Source organism: Rhynchophorus ferrugineus, unplaced genomic scaffold, assembly GCF_030347505.1.
Source record: "Rhynchophorus ferrugineus isolate W39M unplaced genomic scaffold, kcgeb_rfMv2 rfM5, whole genome shotgun sequence".
Lineage (NCBI taxonomy): Eukaryota > Metazoa > Arthropoda > Insecta > Coleoptera > Curculionidae > Rhynchophorus > Rhynchophorus ferrugineus.
In genome coordinates, this window is record NW_027472584.1 from 27840400 (window position 1) to 27864925 (window position 24526).

The following is a 24526-nucleotide window of genomic DNA, read 5'->3' on the forward strand; positions in this document are numbered from 1 at the left end:
ATTCACTAATGAATATAACCCTTTCTGTCCATTATCATCTTTCGGTTAGCGTACAAGCCCCGTGAAACTTTTTTCAAAGGGGGAAATGTCTGGAGAATAAGGTGGGTAGGATAAAAATTGTTTACGCATTTTTTTACGGATGTTTAGAATATTATAAGAAATTAGGAGCATTGAATGAACCTTCTTACAGTACAAGAAATCTAATCATGCGAAACCATCTACAAAAATATTGATTTTGTGTAATAATCTAAATAAAAATGTTTTCTGGTTACCCTAACTGGAGTACGATGTTTCGTGTTTGCTACCTTATTCAAGGACGGTCAAAATAGTTAATGAGTATACAATAAACAACGAAAGTTGTTCAACGACGGCCTGAACCACTTTTGGGGTTGTCAAAATCCCTCTTACATATGTAAACAGTTGCTTTGGTCGTGTTGATTACAAAATTAAAACCGCAAGCTTGGGGAATCAGTTACGTCAGACATAAAATTTGAACGTTAATTAATAGTGTATCAAGTATTGTATCGTAATTTAAACCAAACAAACAATCAAACGGAAGCAACACCTATTAATAATATTTGCGAATAATTCCGTACTAATAATAAAAAATACGAAGCAAATAAATCGATTGCACTAAAAAAAATGTTAACACAATATTTTTAAAAGCAATATGTTGTTTCACGATCGACAAATTTATTAAATTAAATTATGCCTGGCAGAAAATTCTAAGGGTAATAAATTGCTCTTTGTCAATGTATTATATCAAAATCTCAATTATTTCTTATACATTTTCCTTTATTGAACCATAATTTATGATTATATTACGTAATTGATTATCTTGCGGTTAAATTTGTAATATAACAGAGTTTTTTCCTTGTTACCCTCAAAGCAAATCTGATCTATTTCACTTAAGTTAATTAAAATTAGTCATTTCTATATTTGGTTGCGTTGCGTGTTTGACTAACTTATAATTAGAAAGTTTATAGATCCCAATGCAATAAAAGGGTAACAGAGTGGCAATAACACTATAGTCAGAACTTACAGCTCAACACTTGTCTATAAAGGAGAATGTATGATTTTCATTATGATGTTATCATATACAGATTACGAATGTTTACCCAATTATGTATATATGGTTCTGTTTATAGCGTGCCAATTGTATAGGGTGTGTAAAACCCTCGAATATAATGTAAAGAGAGAGTTGATTTATATAAAAATGATATAAATTACGTCTATTTAATTTATATTCAATTAATAATTCAGGAAATAGAATTTTATAACAATCAATCTTTCCATAATAATTTGTCAATGCTTACTAAACATAAATATCAAAATAAGATGGTTTTCAATATCCGTTGGATAACAAGTGACCAATGAAAGTTCTATCGATCTAAAAAAATCGTATATTTCAATATAGATTGACTCCACAAATATTTATTTTTTAAATTATTATTGCTGGACATACGGGTTGACGAAAATATATTTTTATGGTATTTGTAACTATTTTTATCATAAACAGAATATGAAGGATTATAACTGATGTAAAATATTTACTGGACAAACCATATATCACTTAGTCTTGTTTGTTATTTCCAATACGGTATATCAAACATTATCGAATGGCAGATCACATAAATCGAAAAACAACAAAGAATTAAAAGCCAGAGTATACCGAATGGTATATCCATTTATCGTTTTAGATTTTCCCAATTGGGGAATATATCAATTTTGGACAATCCCTGTATAAAATCACACTTTTTATGTAAGCAAAAAAACACCTTTCAATTCGAATTCGGGTAAATAAAAACTTTTCTGGACAACTATTGTATTTACCTTTTTGACTTTTTGTTTATATGCAACCAAACATTCCCAATGTTTAAATAAATTAATTTTAAACCAAATATGTATATAAATGAATCGTTAAGATAAAAATAATATAAATGCATTTTTAAAATATATTTTGGTATGTTATATTATAAAAATGCAATTAATAATAAATATGTTGTTTCTATTATGCTATAAGAAATTTTGAGAATTTTTTTTTGTAAGATTGTATTTTATAATATGCAACCAAAGAATCACATAGAGAAAATTGTATAATTAAATATTTGTTAATCCAGAAGATTGGTATTTCTAGAACGACGTGTAACGAATGTAAATTTTTAAAACGAATGAGTGTTCCGGAGAAAAGAAAAAAGTATAAAATTTATGAATATATAAGGTAAAAGCCCAGCTGAATATAATTCAAGTCTTAAGCCAATGAAATATTAAAAGGCGAAGTGAAGTAAAGAAAAGGGGTTTGTGAGGAAACTTACCAAAGTGCAATTCAGTCGAGTTAGTTTCCGGCGTTAGGCCTGCTTCTTTTGTAAAATTATCTCTAGAGGTGTCGTCGAGATTGGGTACTGGTGGGGAGGCTGCGGATTCTCTAATATGTTCGTTTTCTGTATCGTAAGTGTCGAATTCGTCGGTATCCTCGTTTGGGCTTTGGTCTAGTTCATCCTCTTCGAGCGGCCCTTCATATTGGTCTTTGAGAACACGCCTTGGCACTGAAAAAATTTAGGGCTATTGATTACAAAGGCCCTCTTCGAATATTCTTTTACTACTGTTTAGGGTCGCCTAAGATTTATTTCGTTCGTTCCTCTGTGATATTAGAGTCAGGATGGGAGAATTAAGCGATTTTTGCTAAATTGCGCTTTATATTGGACGGCCAATATGTGCTGACATTCCTCATTCGTAAACATTTATACTTTTTTTTTGTCATTCATTGATCTTCTTTTATAATTCAGCGGCGAAAAAAGCCATTTCTTTTCTTTGTATCTGAACTGTTTTCGAATTTTCAGATAGACTATTTCGGTACAAGGTCAATTTTCATATAAAAGGAGATTCCACCATCTTTATACATAATGCTCGTAAACTAAAAATACATTTTTTTCAACAAATAAACTTTTCTAATATGAATTCTAAAAGAATAACATCATTAACAAAATTTTTTCATTATTTTTTTTACTGTTAAAATTCCAAAACGTTTTCTTCACTATTAAACCAGCAATAAATCGTATGAAAAAATGTCTGGATAATATGATGGTCGTTCAAATTCAAATTCTTTTCCAAATCTTTTTATATACATTCTGTTAAAATACGTTCAAGTATTTTTGATATAAATACAAATAAATTTGGATAACAAACAAATACATTCTGACGGCCCTAAAAAGCAATCATACGTCATTTAATTATTCTCTGGAGTATCAACTGTGGTGGCATCTAACGATCTAGATTATTACTAGTAACTATAGCGATATTTTAAAGCCCGAATAAACCTATTACAGTTACAATGACTGCCATAGTATTCGTGATTAGTACAATCATAAGCTTATTCGAATTCATGAAAGGTGTTTAATTATTGCCGTTCAGTTTTTTTGACAAAAAAATAATGCTCTCTTTTTAACGACAGGAAATAACTCTATTACAGCCCTATTACTTTTTTTGAAAATGTGGGAGTAAAATGCACTAATGGTATTTTTAATAATAAAAATAAATAATAATCACATGGATAAATGTTGGAAATATATGACGTATTAGATGTTTGTATGTATACTGATAGTTTTTCATTTATAATATATATTAATCAAAATATTTTTCCTAACTTTCTACAACCTTTCTGGCAACATCCCCAAAAACACATCCGTCAACAACGTCAACATCAACCGTGTCATAATAATGATGTTGCTTGGGCAGTGATCCAATTATAGGTTCATTTTAGGACTTCTTCAACATTTAGAACCGTGCGTCAGCCAGATCACACGGCGCTATGTCTGGGGAGTACGCTGGGTGCGGCAGAATTTCCTATTCGAGTTGCAACCCGGTATCTTTCACAGTTCTTGCAACGTAACGTCGAGTGTTAAGTTGCTAATACTTTTTGCAACAATATGTAGTTCAATTCGTTGAGCCGGCATTAGTAGCGCATGTGTAATAACTTTTTGGATCTGGAAACAGTTGATTCATCAACTGATAAGCTGTCTGAAAGCTTTTGGAGAGTTTGAGTTGGGTTTTCTTTTTCTTTTTAACTAATTTTAGTCCATCTTTTTGATAGATATCATATTACGACTTTTAAATCGTTGAAATCAAGACTGATAATTGAAATATGACGTGGCAGCATCATCATAAGCTTCTAAAAGTATTTGTTGGGCTTCTACAACAAATTTCTTCAAATAAAACGTCAAATAACCAAATAACTCGATGATACTAAATGGAAAACAGTTAATTTTTATAGAGTGTTATATAAGTTAAGTTAGGTTAAATAAAAACAAAATATTTTAAATAACGTATTTAATTAGCTTCGTAAAATAATAAATGAGAAAGTGTGATAACAAATTTATCGATTTGGGAATGGCTCTTGGTGTCTCTTGCTGTTGTCTTAAAGAACGCATTACAATTAGGAAAAATTTTAAAGTCAGATTTCATTGGACAGGGTGGGATCTGTTCGATGCTACAGAAAGGGCGTGAACTTTCATAAAATTAAACGCAACTTTCTGAAATATGAGAGATTTATTGCTTTGCTCTCCTAAAACATCGAGTTGTTTTAAAGGCTTTCAGTCTAGACAGATAAAGGAGTTTCCCAAATAAGTTTTGCCGAACATGTATATAAAAAAATTGTATGTCAACACGGTAAGACTGGATTAATTATGGAGCAATTGCGAGTAACACTTATAACTTGTAACTTTTAATTAAACTATCGCGCTAAATGTTTGAAAGCAAACACTTGATTCTGTTTATAGTACTCGGGTTTTATAGCATCGTTTCTATTTTACAACAGCTGCCGTATTCTTTTTCGGTTTTATTAAAATTTCCTGGAGAAATAAAACTAAAAATTTTTCAAACGCAATAAAATATTTTTCTATTGAATCTACATGAACTTTTATTCGAACTGATTCAAATATAATATAAGTGTAATTACTATATATTTTAGGACTTGTGACTCTTATTTTATTATGTTTTACTATTTGGGTTCTATTTAAAAGTAAATAACACAAAAAAAATTGGTCGATGGAACATCATGTAAAAAATGTTTTTCTTGATAACACCTTGTATATATTATGCGAATACAAGACACGCTTAGTTTATTAATAAATTGTATTTTAACTTAAATAAAACTAAAAATTGTTCAAATGCAATAAAATATTTTTCTGTTGAATCTGCATGAACTTTTATTCGAACTGCTTCAAATATAATATAAATGTAATTACTATATATTTTAGGACTTGTGACTCTTCTTTTATTATGTTTTACTATTTGGGTTCTATTTAAAAGTAAATAACACAAAAAAAATTGGTCGATGGAACATCATGTAAAAAATGTTTTTCTTGATAACACCTTGTATATATTATGCGAATACAAGACACGCTTAGTTTATTAATAAATTGTATTTTAACTTAAATAAAACTAAAAATTGTTCAAATGCAATAAAATATTTTTCTGTTGAATCTACATGACCTTTTATTCGAACTGCTTCAAATATAATATAAATGTAATTACTATATATTTTAGGACTTGTGACTCTTCTTTTATTATGTTTTACTATTTGGGTTCTATTTAAAAGTAAATAACACAAAAAAAATTGGTTGATGGAACATCATGTAAAAAATGTTTTTCTTGATAGCACCTTGTATATATTATGCGAATACACGACACGCTTAGTTTATTAATAAATTGTATTTTAACTTTAATAAAACTAAAAATTGTTCAAATGCAATAAAATATTTTTCTGTTGAATCTACATGAACTTTTATTCGAACTGCTTCAAATATAATATAAATGTAATTACTATATATTTTAGGACTCTTAACTCGTATATTGTTTTACTGTCTGGGTTCTATTTAAAAGTAAATAACATAAAAAATTGTCGATGGAACATCATGTAAGAATTTTTTTCTTGATAGCACCTTGTATATATTATGCGAATACAAGACACGCTTAGTTCATTAATAAATTGTATTTTAACCTTTCACATCATTTATTAACGTTGTAAACTACAAATTAATGAGCGTGTTTCACAGAGAAATTCGTCATACTTCATTTAAACCACAAACTATATAGTATTCTTTACTTGTCCGCTTGTCTTTGTTACTTATAAATTTAAATCAAATTATTTTTAACGGAATTATTAAAAGCAAACACTTGATTCTTTTCATGGCAATACCTTTTTACAGTCTCGTTCCTATTTTACGGCAACTATCATATTCTTCTCAGTTTTATTAGAATTTTTCTGGCGAAAAATAAAAGTCAACTTTTTCAAAGGTAATCAAATTTTCCTCAGTGGAGGTCTCGAATATTTTTATTTTATATCATTTTTGTTGTATCGGAAAATGGAAGCGCTAAAAAATAACGTATGTCACACATATATTCATATGAATCATAGTAAAAGAAAGACGGAATTAAAAAAAATCAGATTTGAATAAATCATGATTTATTCTTTTGGGTAACGATCAAATTTCTCTGGATATTTTTTCGCCGTATTTACTTAAGGTTTTGGTTTATTTTCTTTTCCTGTGAATAATACTTACGTCTAGCTCTAAATCGTTTTATTCGACGAATTTCGGATAATTTTCGAGGGTTTTTCAGATTGGGAATTAACTGAATAATCCCCTAAGAACTGGTTCACTCCTGAAGAATAAAAATACGATATAAGATCAGGCAAAGGTATAATCTCTCTATGATGTTGCGGGATTAAATTAGACAATATTATATTGATCTGTATTTTACATGATGATATAATTTTTTTTGTCAAACTTTTGGCGCGGGCTTCTCGCCATAGTATGGTGGTGGGAATACCGATTTAAAATCTACACCAAGCAGTTACTTTACTGAACAGGTTAAATAGATGTCGCCAGAAAAAAAAACATAGCCGTCACATGTTGCCAATATCGACCCACCCTTCCCATACGTGACAATATACAATTTTAATACGATTTAGAACAAAAAATTGACTTAATATTCGAACTGGCCTCATTCAAAACCAAGGACGTATAATAAATGATGACATTTCGTGTGTTAAGTCCGTTGTTTTTTGTAATAAAAATAAACAATTAATTAAGGATGCTTTATTAATTGAGGATTTTAATTTTCGCTTTGCCAAAAGGCACTGTTTTTCTTTGCCCTTGTTTTATTGATTTCTTATAAAACATTTCCAAGTAAAATGTACCGTTGCTTTTTAGCATTTAATTGTAATTACTGAGTCTGATGTTTTTTTGCCTTTAGTTTAAAGTATCAGACGTAATATTTATATAATAGAATCATTTAGGGCTTAATTAAAATATTTCTAGTAATATTATTTTTACTTGAAATGAAATAAATTTATTAACCTAGTCAAAAGCCAATACTTGTTTTTTAGTCTTTTTTTAGTAAAAAGGACAATATGTTCCATCGGATAAAAATTAATATGAAGATTATCGAACAAAAGGGAATCGTTATTGATTTAGAATTTGCGTTGAACTAGATATCTATGCTACTTACTACAGTAGATTCATTGGCATGCTGTGGTGCTTCGAAAAGGGGAATTGCCATATTACCATTGAGTGTGATGGATCTGCTCGATTTTGCTTACTTGGAGATTACTACGGCTTGATAGATTCCAGAGAAAAAAACCGGGAATATGGGGGATGGAATTTTTCAGCCTTGGTAAATATTTTATTTTGTTTATTGATGGTTTATAGTTACGTCAACGTTTTGGAAGTTATTCAGTTACTATCCATTTAATTTTTTGCGTGTTTATAAGATGTTAGAGGTCAAACGGACCATCATCCAGTCGACACAACGTTAATAGTCATAGATACATTCTTATTGACAAGTTGATATAAAATAGTAAGGCAAATATTCTAGATAAATCATATTAAACATGACCAGTATTGATCCCCTCTGTTTATTTCATTTTTTCTTTTCAGTGAAAACCGAGAAATACTATTCTTTTCGCCAGGACTGTTTTAATTATCTTGTTGATAAAAGGGATTTATTAATTAAAGACGTCTTATTAAAGGATGCTCGTCAAAAAACAATGTTTGCCTTTCTGCTGCTCTATTGATTTCTCATACATTTTCAATTTAAATGAAATTTCCCTCGTAAATATTTAGTTCTGTGACATTAACGTGTTGCCTATTTTCTTATTTATTATTAAAAACAGTGTAGAATAATACTTGTGTTAATATAGTTTAGTTACAAGAAAACTGACATGTATCATAATGAACAAGATTTATTGATTTTTAATTTGTATTTATACGTTAGTATATCAATTCATTGGGGTGAAAAAATAGGAAATTATTTAGGTATAAAATAAGTGATCTTTTTCCCCGAATTTATATTATTTTAAACCATAAGATGAGTGAGGGAATATTTCGTAATATTCCTCCTTTTGTAAAAGACGTTTTAATTATCTCCTTTTTGGAGGGGATTTATTAATTAAATATATTTTATTAATGAATGTTTCCAGTTTGGGAAACGGTATTGTTTTTATCGGTAATATTTATGGAGAAAACAAACTCGATACTTATTGAATAAATATTCTTTGTACGTTATATTCTTAATCAATATATTTATTAAATAGAATATATCGAGAGAAACATTTCATATACATAGTTGACAAATGAACGGCACAAATGGAAGTTTCTAGTTTGTACGTGAAGCCAAACAGAGTAACAATAATTAACGTTGGTCTAAATGCAAAAATCAATATGTCGAAAACAATATGGATGCTATGGCTTATGATAACTAACTTTGTAAATTCATATTCAAATATAATTATACCAATATTTGCCGGGAAGACTGCCATTTATGTTTAGTAAAGGGCAGATGCAAATATTAATTTATGGCTGCCAGTATTTTAAGAGAATTTGCCTAGGGGCTTATAAACATCTTCATATATAGTGTATCAGAAATCTGAATAGCATAATAATAGCTGCCTAAAATATTTTATTAAAAAATCTCGCTTCAGCAAATCAGAGCTGTGCAGAATACATCTTTTGCTTTAATTAAAATACAAATTACAAAATACTATCTCGCATGTATTTGAAATACGAAATACAATCTATTTTTTTGTTGTTGTGTATTTGAAACATAAAATACAACTTAAAAAATGCTATCTCGCATGTATTTGAAATATGAAATATAAAATACTTTTTAAGTTGTGTATTTGAAATATAAAATACAACTTACAAAATACTATCTCCCATGTATGTGAAATATGAAATACAAACTATTTTTTTAAGTTGTGTATTTGAAATATAAAATACAACTTACAAAATACTATCTCCCATGTATTTGAAATACGAAACACAAACTATTTTTTTAAGTTGTGTATTTGAAATATAAAATATAACTTACAAAATGCTATCTCGCATGTATTTGAAATATGAGATATAAAATACTTTTTAAGTTGTGTATTTGAAATATAAAATACAACTTACAAAATACTATCTCCCATGTTTTTGAAATACGAAATACAAAATATTTTGAAGTCGTGTATTTGAAATATAAAATACAACTTACAAAATACTATCTCCCATGTATTTGAAATACGAAATACAAAATATTTTGAAGTCGTGTATTTGAAATATAAAATACAACTTACAAAATGCTATCTCGCATGTATTTGAAATATGAAATATAAAATTCTTTTTAAGTTGTGTATTTGAAATATAAAATACAACTTACAAAATACTATCTCCCATGTATTTGAAATACGAAATACAAAATATTTTGAAGTCGTGTATTTGAAATATAAAATACAACTTACAAAATGCTATCTCGCATGTATTTGAAATATGAAATATAAAATTCTTTTTAAGTTGTGTATTTAAAATATAAAATACAACTTACAAAATACTATCTCCCATGTATTTGAAATACGAAATACAAAATATTTTGAAGTCGTGTATTTAAAATAAAAAATACAACCTACAAAATGCTATCTCGCATGTATTTGAAATATGAAATATAAAATACTTTTTAAGTTGTGTATTTGAAATATAAAATACAACTTACAAAATACTATCTCCCATGTTTTTGAAATACGAAATACAAAATATTTTGAAGTCGTGTATTTGAAATATAAAATACAACTTACAAAATGCTATCTCGCATGTATTTGAAATATGAAATATAAAATTCTTTTTAAGTTGTGTATTTAAAATATAAAATACAACTTACAAAATACTATCTCCCATGTATTTGGAATACGTAATGCAAAATATTTTGTTACAAAATAAACTGCAAGGAAAAAAATTTTCACGGTAAAATACGTTTTTCTATCAAGGACAATATTAAAACGATGAACAAATTATAAATATGTTGATATGACCTTGTAATAAAAACACATTTTAAATAATTCCTAACAAAATTGCTGGTTAAAGTTTACGATACGATTTCCAAACATAATCCGTTTAAAGTATCCGAATCGGTAGATTGCAAAAGCAGCAATCTACGTATACAACTACGAATGATCGCAAATGAAAGGAAAATTAAGATAGATAAATAAGTTTTGATGCATTTTATTGTGGAAAGGATTTTCCGCTGGTATCGATCCCCTTTGTACGGATAAAACATCAACTACGTATACATATGGTAAAATGATGCAATCTATGTGTAGAATAACTATTTTAAATTTCAATTTCCGACAAAAATGGATCATATTTTTGAGGGAAATCAGGTCAACTCTTCAGGAACTTATCGTTCTATGATTTTCCGACTTTTCCTGGACGAATACGCAAACATAATTTGAATGTGAATGTTATTTAGACTTACCGCAAGTATAAACTACTTTTAGATACATTCGGGATTGAGGTTTACATGGACTGCCAAAAGTGCTGATATCTGCGGCCAGGTCACAACTTCGTTTTCCATGACAGAGCTGCATAACAGTTTCGGTGGCATAACTTGCCAAGCAAGCTGCAAAACAAAATATCCCATCATTATTCAAATGTTTTACGTATAGTTCGGACAAGTTGAATAATAACAATTTCATGGAATAAATTGACACGTTGGCTGTGCATTAATGTCAAGGTTTTTTTAATAAATTCATCGATGGATCATTGAGCATTGAGTGGTGAAAAAGGATAAAAACTGCTGCAAAAAATCATAAATCGTATTTTCAGGAAGTTTTAGGCAAGCGGCTACGGTATCCATTTAACAAGGTGGCGTTAAGTTTATATTTTATCTCGCAATATTGCCAGATTGTATGAATTGTATTTATTTATAGGAAATAAACATTTTATGGAATAAATTAACATGTTGACTGTCATTTAGTGTCAAAGTTTTATAGTGAATTCATCGATGAATCATTGAGTGTTGAGTGGCGAAAAAGAACAAAAAATTGTCGCAAAAAATAATAAATCGTATATTTGAGGAAGTTTAAAGCAAACGGATACGCTAACGATTTAACGAGTTAGCGCTAAGTCTATATTTTAGCTCGCAATGTTGTCAGATTGCATGAATTGTATTTATTTATAGGGAATAATATATATATATATATATATATATTAATGATACTTCGCATTTTTAGCCACAGATGGCGCAAAATATATAGCAAGCAAGTAAAAATAAGAAATAAACCAAATTTAAGTGTTTTGACATAAATATAGTTACGATATTTTCCAATATTGATTAAAATTTCTTATAAGACCGATATCACAATTAATTTTGATGATAAAATGGTCGTAACTTAAAGAACTAAATATATGAGTGTATTTTATTCTAGAAGACATAATTTGTAACTGTTTCCCGCTGATTGGTCGTATAATTTTTGCGTGTTAAAATACTATCTAGTAGAGTCGTTAAAAGCAACTTAAGGGTCTGAGGTTATTAAACAAAATCCTATAAGGTTAAAAAATGCTACGATTGTGCCCTTAAGTACAGTGTAATGATAACGAGAATTCTTATCAGTGAAGAAGATCGTCTAGAAAATGTTCTTGCTCGAACATAATCAGAGTTTAAGGATAATGCAAGTCAGCAAGTAAAAACTTCGCAAATTACACTGGCATAAAAACGAATTCTATTTTTATTTTTGTTAGTTGAAGGAGACACACATCCAGGTTAATAGTGTGTGTGATTTTTTTGTAAAAAATTATGTTAAACTGCAAAATTTATTATCCATAATTTTTTTATGTCTATTTTATGATTGAAAACCAGAAGGAAGTAAATCTGACAAATAGATTTACTTATTCTCTCATGAAAAAACTATTTATTTGTAATCATAGTTATATGTTACTATAGTTAACTCTAGTTTTAATAAAGAAAAGGCTGAAATTGATTTTTTTTCGGACAAAGGGGAAAAAATTTTAGGTCTCAGAATTATTTCAAATTCTCGTATTAAGACAATAAAATGACAATGTGTGTATGACATTTCTTGACAGTTTTGTATAGCGAAAGAATACTTTTGCTCATATCATATAAAATTATGTAAAAGCAAATTTACCATCACATTTAGTATTTCATTTTATATAAGAAAGGTCAAAAAATTGCCAAAAATCGCACATTTTCCTTGAGTATATATATGGAAAAAGTGCAAAATATGTTAGATCTCAGAATCATCTAAAACTCTTACAGAAAGTCAATAAAATAGTGGGAAAAACGATAAAACCATCAGTTTTTGCATATGGATAACTGTTTTTGAACTATTGAAAGAAATACGTTTTTAATAATTTTCAGCTAAAAATTCATTATGCTCATATCTTCTAAAATACTGAAAATCATGTAAAAATAAGTCCACCATCATATTCAGCATCATATTTTATGTAAGTACCAATATTTTTAACAATGTATCTTTATTTAAACTGTAGTTATTAAGAAAAGTCTGAAAATGACCTAAAATCGCAATTTTTCCTGAGTATATATATGGAAAAAGTGCAAAAAAATGTTAGAATTCAGAATCATCTAAGATTCTTACAGAAAGTCAATAAAATAGTGGGAAAAACGATAAAACCATCAGTTTTTGCATATGGATAACTGTTTTTGAACTATTGGAAGAAATACGTTTTTAATAATTTTCAGCTAAAAATTCATTATGCTCATATCTTCTAAAATACTGAAAATCATGTAAAAATAAGTCCACCATCATATTCAGCATCATATTTTATGTAAGTACCAATATTTTTAACAATGTATCTTTATTTAAACTGTAGTTATTAAGAAAAGTCTGAAAATGACCTAAAATCGCAATTTTTCCTGAGTATATATATGGAAAAAGTGCAAAAAAATGTTAGAATTCAGAATCATCTAAGATTCTTACAGAAAGTTAATAAAATAGTGGGAAAAACGATAAAACCATCAGTTTCTGCATATGGATAACTGTTTTTGAACTATTGAAAGAAATACGTTTTTAATAATTTTCAGCTAAAAATTCATTATGCTCATATCTTCTAAAATACTGAAAATCATGTAAAAATAAGTCCACCATCATATTCAGCATCAAATTTTATGTCAGTGTCAATATTTTTAACAATGTATCTTTATTTAAACTGTAGTTATTAAGAAAAGTCTGAAAATGACCAAAAATCGCAATTTTTCGTGAGTATATATATGGAAAAAGTGCAAAAAAATGTTAGATCTCAGAATCATCTAAGATTCTTACAGTAAGTCAATAAAATAGTGGGAAAAACGATAAAACCATCAGTTTTTGCATATAGATAACTGTTTTTGAACTATTGGAAGAAATACGTTTTTAATAATTTTCAGCTAAAAATTCATTATGCTCATATCTTCTAAAATACTGAAAATCATGTAAAAATAAGTCCACTATCATATTCAGCATCAAATTTTATGTAAGTATCAATATTTTTAACAATGTATCTTTATTTAAACTGTAGTTATTAAGAAAAGTCTGAAAATGATCCGAGTTTGGAAAAAATGCAAAAAACGTTTAGATGTCAGAATTGTTTCAATCTCTCATAGTAAGTCAATACGGTGGTGAGAGAAACGATATCTTTCTGTAAACAAATTTGTAATATGTTCAACAATGTCTCTTTGTTTAAGCCATATTGGTAAATAAAAGTTTTATATCGACCAAATAATCGCTTTTTTAAGCGTTTAAACTATTTGATGAAAAATATTTAGGTTAACTGTAGCATCAAGCGAATTTCAAATAATTTTTTCACTAAGTGATGAGTTACTTTCCCCTGGCCCAGTGGAATCCATTAGGCAGGAACTATCTGATCGAGCAGAACCTACGAATAGTTTTCAAATAGTTTCCCAACCAATGTACGATATTTTAGCCAGTTCTCTGACAGACTTTCACACCAGGATATTCAAGGTAAACAAAATCTCTATGGAATTTTCTCTCTGAAGTTTTATCCACTTCCATTTATTAAAACAAAGTATAAAATCAATTAGGCCCTTGAAACTGTTGAGCGAAAATTGCCTTTTTTCCATTGAAATACTCATCAGGCTTCATAGTAATATGCCCTTTTTTCAGCCAATATTTAAACATTTTTTATATACGATCCGTTTTATAATTATTCGGGCTTGATGAAGCCAGTTTTGTTTGCTAAATCGATTGGTAATATCCATATTTTTATTCCATACTGTCATTGGCATATATATCAATTTTATTCCAAATGCCTGAAGGTTTTATTATAAATGTTTCCTGATTTTGTGTTTTAATAGAATTATCCTGGTAAAGTCGAAGAACATACATTACATATAATTCGTCTCCTCTAGTGAAATTTAAAGCCATAGTTGTTTCTCTTGTTAATTAGAATTTAGTAATTCTGTAGTTGTATAAACGCAATATAAGATAAAACATTTAGATAGTCTCTATGTATCACAGATGATTTAAGCTAACTCTCAGGATATCTTTGTTCTTTGGGGAGTATACCATTTCTGCTTCCTTTTTCGTCAGTTTTAAGACAATGCACCCTCAAGAGCAACATAATTTATTAATACCACTATTTTAAAAACAATATTTATTGTATGGAATGTTTAGTGGTAAATAGTATTCGAAATATATAAAATCACATAAAGATCATTTTAATTCAAAATGATAATTTACAAGCCAAATTATCTGTTTTGAGACAAAGAAATCCCATTGAGCTATTAGATATAAATTCTTATCATTTTTCACTTTATAAAAGTATTTATTGAGAAATATTGCTGTAATACATATTAATCAAATTATTTTTCATTATTTTCTACAATATTTCTGCATCTCTCTGGTAATATGGAGATAACCTGTCGGAAGTTCGCAGCAATCCAATGCTGTATCGATATCAACAAGTGGTAATCAAGAAGCGCTATGTCTGGTGAGTAAGCTGGATGCGAACAGTGTATACTTCACGATGACTTAAATCGAAATTATGCCTCCTGGATAGCTTCAAGACTTAAAGAATCCGAAATTGGCAGTTTAAACTGAAAAACCCATCGTGGGACATCATTACAGATTGCTGGCGACGTATTTTAATCGCTAAACTAAAGGAAATGGCCTTTAATGAAGAAGAAATATGATCAACTGACGTTACGTTCAGTGATTTCTCAAGAGATGTTCAATTTTCAGTTTTATTTCTGAAGTACGATTGATATAATAATAATACGTCAATATTAGTCTATTATCTTTCAGTCTATTCCGTTTCTAGTTAAAAAAATCAAGTTTTAACCCTCTTACATCTCCTATAATGCTGCCACAGTAATCTGGGAATATGATTGGCATTCCTTGGCAACCATCTTCCTTTCTTCGTTTTTCAAATGTTTTACAGTCAAACTGTACTATCATGTGTATGTAATATCTTAATTAGAAAGTAATTAAGTCAGTATGTATGCTATATGAGCGATGTACAATCCAATTTTTATTATAAACCAAAAATATAGAAAATAAAAATGGGCGAAATCAAAATTGTACGGCCGTTATTTTGCTCGTATCGATTATTACCGAAGCAAAAATCCCAAGACGGAATTTAATCAGAATTCTACAAAGGGAGCATAATTTTCACCTTTGGTTTGATATGATTTGAATTCTTCTGGCAAAAGTTATTAAAGGAATAAGTTTTCGAAGTTGCCTTCCTTAATATAAGTTTAAAATTTCTTGTTCGGAGAAAGTATATTGTTGTTTTGATTTTTGTATTTCAAATAATATATATGTTTTTAGATTTAGAAACGAATTTAACTTGCGAAATTACTTTTCGAGGTTTTTCTCGATATAATTTTATATATTATCATTGTATTTCATCAATTTTTTTTTAAATTAGTAATCGAATATTCTTGCAAAATGTTTTATTGTTGTAGGATTACAAAGAACCAAACATAAACATTATCCAAAATGTTTAATATATGTCTGTGCATTTTAATAAATATAGTAATTTCTGCTACTCTTATCGCAATTTTTCGTAAGTGTATATTGTAATAGTGAATATCACACAAAAGCAAGCTCACTAAGAGTCCATATTTTCAACAATGTATTAAATTATTAATTTTTAAACTATAGTTATTTAGAAAAGCCTGAAAATGACCAAAAATCGCAATTTTTTCTGAGTATATATATGGAAAAAGTACAAAAAAATTTTAGATCTCAGAATCATCTAAGATTCTTACAGTAAGTCAATAAAATAGTGGGAAAAACGATAAAACCATCAGTTTTTGCATATAAATAACTGTTTTTGAACTATTGGAAGAAATACGTTTTTAAAAATTTTCAGCTAAAAATTCATTATACTAATATCTTCTAAAATACTGAAAATCATGTAACAATAAGTCCACCATCATATTCAGCATCAAATTTTATGTAAGAGTCCATATTTTCAACAATGTATCTTTATTTAAATTATAGTTATTTAGAAAAGTCTGAAAATGACCAAAAATCGCAATTTTTCCTGAGTATATATATGGAAAAAGTGCAAAAAAATGTTAGGTCTCAGAATCATCTAAAATCCTTACAGTAAGTCAATAATATAGTGGGAAAAAAAAGAAAAAACCATCAGTTTTTGCATATAGATAACTGTTTTTGAACTATTGGAAGAAATACGTTTTTAAAAATTTTCAGCTAAAAATTCATTATACTCATATCTTCTGAAATACTGAAAATCATGTAAAAGTAAGTGCACCATTATATTCAGCATCAAATTTTATGTAAGAGTCCATATTTTCAACAATGTATCTTTATTTAAATTATAGTTATTTAGAAAAGTCTGAAAATGACCAAAAATCGCAATTTTTCCTGAGTATATATATGGAAAAAGTGCAAAAAAATGTTAGATCTCAGTATCATCTAAGATTCTCACAGTAAGTCAATAAAATAGTGGGAAAAACGATAAAACCATCAGTTTTTGCATATAAATAACTGTTTTTGAACTATTGGAAGAAATACGTTTTTAAAATTTTCAGCTAAAAATTCATTATACTAATATCTTCTAAAATACTGAAAATCATGTAACAATAAGTCCACCATCATATTCAGCATCAAATTTTATGTAAGAGTCCATATTTTCAACAATGTATCTTTATTTAAATTATAGTTATTTAGAAAAGTCTGAAAATGACCAAAAATCGCAATTTTTCCTGAGTATATATATGGAAAAAGTGCAAAAAAATGTTAGATCTCAGTATCATCTAAGATTCTCATAGTAAGTCAATAAAATAGTGGGAAAAACGATAAAACCATCAGTTCTTGCATATAAATAACTGTTTTTGAACTATTGGAAGAAATACGTTTTTAAAAATTTTCAGCTAAAAATTCATTATACTAATATCTTCTAAAATACTGAAAATCATGTAACAATATGTCCACCATCATATTCAGCATCAAATTTTATGTAAGGGTCTATATTTTCAACAATGTATCTTCATTTAAACTATAGTTATTTAGAAAAGTGTGAAAATGATCAAAAATCGCAATTTTTCCTGATTCATTATATCTCAAAATACTTTCAAACTCTCATAGTAAGTTAGTAAAATAGTGGTATAAACGATAAAACCATCAAATTTTGTATATAGATAGCTGTTTTTGAGAAATTATTGCAAGAAATTATTTTTTAGAGAACTTCTTTTAAAATATTTCAATGTTGTGGGACTACAAAGGAAATAAACATAGACATTATTTCAGTTGTTTAAAACAATTTTTATGTTAGTTTATTTTGAATTATCAATATAGTAACTTCTGGAACTTGTGAGAAAAGTATTTCAATAAAATGGTGAATGAACACAATAATCTTTCTAAAAATGTTTTGGCTTGGCAGATTAATATATATATTGTAGAAAATATTATTATATCTACATCAAGATCATCTCTTCGTCCTTCTTTCATCTCACCGACAAATTGTACTGTCCAGTTTTAAAAATGTTTCAATTTTTGTTCCATTTTCTGGACTGTTCCCGGCTTAATTTAATTATTCAGATGAAAGAGAAAAGAAAAAAAAAGAGATTTTTTTGTTAAGTTTTCGAACATATAACGGAAAAATAATTTCCACCTGCGGTACGATACGATTTGAATTCTTCTGGAAGTTATTAAGAAAAAAAAGTTTATAAAGTTAAGTTTGTTAATATGACTTTAAAATTTCTCGTCCTGAAAAAGTTTGCAGTTGTGGAAATCGTCTAAAATAAAATATTCCGAAGTTTATTTTGTCTTCGCTACGGACGCATTGCAAAAATAGTTTTTACTTCAAAGCGAAATGGTTCTTTTCTGTTCTGGGTGGGCTCCTTGAATAATTTACAAGTTCTAACAAGCGAGAATTTGGCACAGAGCAGAAATGTTTCAAATACTCACTGTTTCACAGTAAATATAAACAAGGCAGTCTTCAAAAACTTATTAGAATGACAACTTTATTATTTTGGCAGATCTCACTAAGCCTATTCAAGCATTTCGTCCAAATACGAGGGTGCAATGACACGTAATTTATTGGGATATAAGTACTACTATCTCCAGTCCTTTATATACGATGGGATATCGACATTAATTGAACGTCATCTCCTTATAAAAAAGGCTAGCAACACCGAATAACATACAAAAAGTCATCATCTCGTTGATGTCAACATCATACTGTTGCAGCTCAAATGAAAAATTCCGTCGCATCCAGTGTACTGACCCAGACACTGCGTGCAGTATTTCTATACAAATTCACTATTTTCATAAAATAATTCTATCAACTATGTAAAAGTTAAGTCGGCCAGCAGATGGGACGGTCCTCCTATTGTTGCGATAGCCGTGGGTTCGAATCCTGCTGGGGCATGGTCGTAAATTTATGTTTGTAATTGTTTAATATTTGTGAATGTTCTAGGCAAGAGTGTAAAATCATCCGACAACGAAAATGATCCCAGTCACACCAGTAACCAGGCTGGGTAAGACCGGATGTCTTCTGGGATGATTTCTAAAGTTGCTCACTCGCCAGTCGGTAGGCTTAATGCTGAGGACCGTGGTTCGGAGCCCACGTTAAACTTTAGGCCAAGTCCAGATAAACCCATAGTTGGTAAAAGGAGACTTTAAAATATATAAAAAAAGTTAAGTCATGGTCTAATAACAAAAAAATATAGATACCTTTTTCTCTTATGATGTTGTTTTAAGAAGGACAATAAGGCAGAAAAGATAATCTTTATCACACTTTAAGAAAAAAACCGTTGCATAAACCAAAAATTTATTTAACTTTTACTTAATTATTTAGGGATAGTTGTATAAAAACATAGGAGTTATTTTAGAAAATTATTTTGTTTAGCATAATTTCAGTGAGTTTTATTTTTTGAAAGAGTTAATTAACAGTTTTTCTAACTTTCGACAATACTTGATGTCGTTTTCCTGGGTTGTGGCTCACTATCTCAAACTTTGCATGTTTACATAACTTTTAAAATAAAATGGTGATCATATAACTGAATATTATGTTATACTAATAATACAAATTTAAATTATAATACACTGTATTTGTGATTAATCTTTCATATATTTAGTGTTAATTAATATATCCAATCAGCAATATCTTATTTATATCAAATTAATTGATTTCAACTCGTCAGATACAGTATGGACAGTAAAGTTTTTTTGAACTCTGGAAGGATATAAAGGAGAGTTTTGCTAACATAGAAAGAAAAATAATTATGACAATCTCTCTAAGCTGCATTTTAAAGTAGATTTTATTACTGTACCTTTATGTACGTATTTTTTAACATACCCCCGTATATAACATTCTACGAATATCTAAATTTATATCTTGTGTTATTATTTCATTTTGTAACTGAGTTATTTTTTGGTTCGAACATTAACAGTGGATGATTAATTATTAACTATTTTAAAGAATAATATAAAGTGTCAGAGGGAGGTTTGTAATTTATTTTTTTGAGGGCATTGAGGTCGTACGCCAATTGAGACCGCCAAATTCGAATAGAAAGGGTTCACTGATATGGGTTAAGTACACAATAATTTGATAAGTGCCATCCCATTAAAAATGTCATTTAAAAAGTGTAGGCATTTGAAAGATTTAACGATACTTTAATATGTGAACTTTAGATGAAACTTTTTGCGTTTATTTTTACTCTATAGTCAATATTATGGTTTCATTTCACTAGCTGATCTCACAACATTTTTTAACTAAAAAAAATTGATTGTTCTTTTGTTAGTTGTTTTTTTGTATTTTGAAGGAAATGCGCGAAGCTTATTTTGATGTTCTTGTTCGTTGTGCCGTTGATAAAGGAGAACTATATATATTGTCTGGCTGTTTACAAATAAATTGTTGAAAATTGAAAAATACTTACATTCTTCGGGAACACCTTGCGGCTGAGGACATTGTATGCTCTCATATTGTGTCCTTCCATAACTGGCACTATATACAGCCACTCTGGAGTTTGGATTGCACTTCAGCTGAATTCGTTCATTCTCACAGGCCACTTTGCTACGAAACTCATCTGAAAATTTACATTTAATGGGAATTTTTATCTGAAGATTGATGGAAATTGAATTTTATCGATTTCAATTTTAAAATAGGTAATTGTCAGGCATTAAATTTGCTGTTTCGTATAAAAGAGATTTACAAGGGTCATACAGAGTCACATATTCAATATAATATATAATAACTTTTAAGTATAGTTGGCTGTGAATTAATTTCGATAGATTTAATATAGATTTCTGATAAATATTTTTGCAAACTTTTTTAGCTGTGAAATTGGTACAATATTCCAGGTGTACCGGAAAGTTATTACCGTTTTTTCTAACAGATGTAGCTAGGCTTAAGTATGCAATGTTATGATTTGACACATATATCATTTTATTCTACTGGAAATCGGTGAAAGTCATCGTTTGCTGGTACAACGATGAACATGCTCTAACCCTAAATACATCTAAGGCGTAGTTTCAAAATTTAAAAGTGGTAATTTTGATATGCAAGACAAAAACGACAGTGTGAAGATGCGAAACTATTATCGTTATTGGATGAAGACTCAACCCAAACTAAAAACAATTGTCCGAAGCGTTAAATGTGACTCAAAATATGATTAGAGACCGATTATGAACAATGGAAAATATTCAAAAGATATACTTTAACACACTTAACACGTGGGACACTTTAACTTTAGCTTAAATAGTTTAGTTTTATTTTAGTTTTGGGAAGTACATATTGGTGAATTAATCCGGTACTCGCCTTGCTTGTGTCTTAACGCAAGTACAACAGAATAGTAGTAATAATGGAAAATATTAGAAGGATGTTACATCAATCGAATGACAGGCATAATGGAAAATCGAAAAATCATCTGTGAACTGCTTCTTGACTTGAAATGCTAGTGACGGGTAATGAAAAGCGGATTTATTCTGAAAACTCTGAGCGCAAAAAATCGTGGTGATCATCTGAAGAAGCCGGCGGATCGAATTCAAGTCCAAATCGTATTGATCCTAAGACAATGTTCTGTGTTTGGTGGAACCAGAGTGGTTATGAACTGTTGAAACTCGACGAGATAGTTAATAGTAATCGTCACCGACAACAAATGATCAATATGAACTATGCATTAATTGAGAGACATTCAGAATATGCCCGAACAAAGCGGTAAAATGATTCTACAACATTATAATGCATAGTATCATAAAGCAGCAATGGTCAAGGAAGCGTTGAAAGCGCTTGAATAGGATGTATTATCACACCCGCCGTACTCTCCAGACCTTGTTCCATCCGACCATCAGCTTTTCATATAAATGGGACACTTTAACTTTAGCTTAAATAGTTTAGTTTTATTTTAGTTTTGGGAAGTACATATTGGTGAATTAATCCGGTACTCGCCTTGCTTGTGTCTTAACGCAAGTACAACAGAATAGTAGTAATACATTAATTTGTAAATTAACATTTTACTAGGCATATCTAATGCAAGATATAATTAATAAAAAAAGTTGTTTACATTCAAGAAGTTTCTGTTAGGTTTTATTCTGTTGAAAATTATTTATTATATTATTATATATTATTTGTTATATTATATATTATTATAACTAAAATTTATAATGAACAAGTTAAATCATTAGAAAAGCGTGAGGGTTTGTTTTTAGGTTTCATAAGTAGTAACATAGACCTGCAGTTCAAAATAGTTTGTTGATATAATAAACTTAAATATACCTACATTGGTTTACAAAAAATGGGACCTTCAAAATTAGTTCGCTTAGATATAAAAGAGAATGGCACGCGCTAAACATTTTTTATTAACGAATTTATTAATATCGATTCGGAAATGGCTGTTAAGTATGCAAGTGGCGTAAGAAAATCATGTTCCACAATTGATCAATTTGGAAATCTAATAGGGGGGAGTTTGTTTTATTTGACTTCGATGCCATTATGTTCGAGAAATGAAGCATTTCTTAAATGAGCATTCATTAGAATTTGTCTCCACAGCGAAAAATCTCCCTCCAGCTAGGCCATTCGAACAACTTAAGGCCGAGGAACGATGGAGAAAAAATCTCGGAATAACATGAACGTAGCCTAATGGCATATCAAATGGAAATTCTACTAAAAAAAATAGGACATTTTTTTTCCTCAACCGGTATCTTTAAACATCGTTTGTTTAACTAATTGAAAATCACGACGAATCGGTGGGTGTGGAAGGGACTTGGAAAAAACGAAAAAATCGATTTCAGAGACAGGGGATGAACTATTAGAATAATTTTAATGTAATTTATTATCTGTCGATGTGTCTAACAAGGAAAACATTTATTTAGCACCCTCTAATAATATAGCAGCACCCCTCTTTGTTCCATATACTTATTTATATAAATATATACATATACTAGTGAGATTTACTTTTTGAAAGAGTTAATTAACAGTTCTTGAACTCTCTAACAATATTTGATGTCGTTTTCTTAAATAATGTCGTTTAAATAACTTTCTAAATAAAAAGGGAATCATATCACTAAATATTATGTTATCCACATAATACAGATTTAAAATATGATCTTTGAGAATAATCACTCTGTATTTGTGACTAATCTTTCGTTTATATAGTGTTAATTAATAATTATGACAATCTCTTTAAGCTGCATTTTAAAGTAGATTTAATTACTGTACCTTTATGTACGTATTATTTCACCATAACCTAAGTATATAACTTTTCACGAATATCCTGTTTTATATTTTGTGTTAATATTTCATTTTGTAACTGAGCTATCTTTGGTTAGAACATTAACAGTGGATGATTAATTATTAACTATTTTAAAGAATAATATAAGTGTCAGAGATTCGAACAGAAAGGGTTTACTGATATGGATTAAGTGAACAATAATTTGATAAGTGCTATCCCATTAAAAATGTCATTTAAAAAAGTGTACGGTAATTTAGAACGTGAACTTTAGATGAACCTTGATGAACCTGTACGTTTATTTTTACTCTATAGTCAATATTATGGTTTCATTTTCCCTAGCTGATCTTACAACACTTTTAAACTCAAAAAAATCATTGATTGTTCTTTTGTGTTTGAAGCAAAAGTGCTAAACTTATTTTCATTTTCTTGTACGTTGTGCCGTTGATAAAGGAGTTCTCCTACATATGTTGCCAGGCTGTTTACAAATAAATTGTTGAAAATTGAAAAATACGTACTTTCTTCGGCATAATGCGTCTTCTAATGACATATAAAATGGAAATTCTACTAAAAATAGGACATTTTTTCTCAACCGGTATCTGTAAACATGATTTGTTTAACTAATTCAATGAAAATCACGACGAATCGGCAGGGGCGGAAGAGAGAGGGGAAATAACGAAAAAATCGATTCCAGAAACAGGGGCTGAACTATTAGAATAATTTTAATGAAATTTATTATCTGTCGATGTGTTATAGCAGGGAAAACACTTATTTAACACCCTCTAATAATATCGTAGCACCCCCCTTTGTTCCATGTGATAAGGAACTTAATCTATAACATTTTGGAGCGTATCATATATTAAAGATATAATAGATTCTGCACGATATACGTTGTATTATAAGACATGACAAATGACATCGAAATGATAATAAATTTAATATTGAATGGGATTCTCTCCATGCTAAGATAAAAGGAACGCCTGTTAGTTGCCATTTTCTATAGAAATACACTGTTTTCATAAAAGAATTTTATCAT

At 28.9% G+C, this 24526-nt stretch overlaps 1 protein-coding gene across 2 annotated transcripts in view; it reads right to left on the reverse strand.

The window, feature by feature from the left end:
- Positions 1–24526, reverse strand: part of LOC143197137 (uncharacterized) — a 103321-nt gene that overhangs the window by 3040 nt on the left and 75755 nt on the right. For both annotated transcript variants that reach the window (XM_076405341.1, XM_076405342.1), the window contains exons 4-6: positions 20701–20850; positions 10789–10932; positions 2316–2546 (exon numbers count right to left, since the gene is read on the reverse strand). In XM_076405341.1, coding sequence (XP_076261456.1) covers positions 2316–2546; positions 10789–10932; positions 20701–20850 — 525 coding nt within the window. The remainder of the gene's footprint in view (positions 1–2315; positions 2547–10788; positions 10933–20700; positions 20851–24526) is intronic.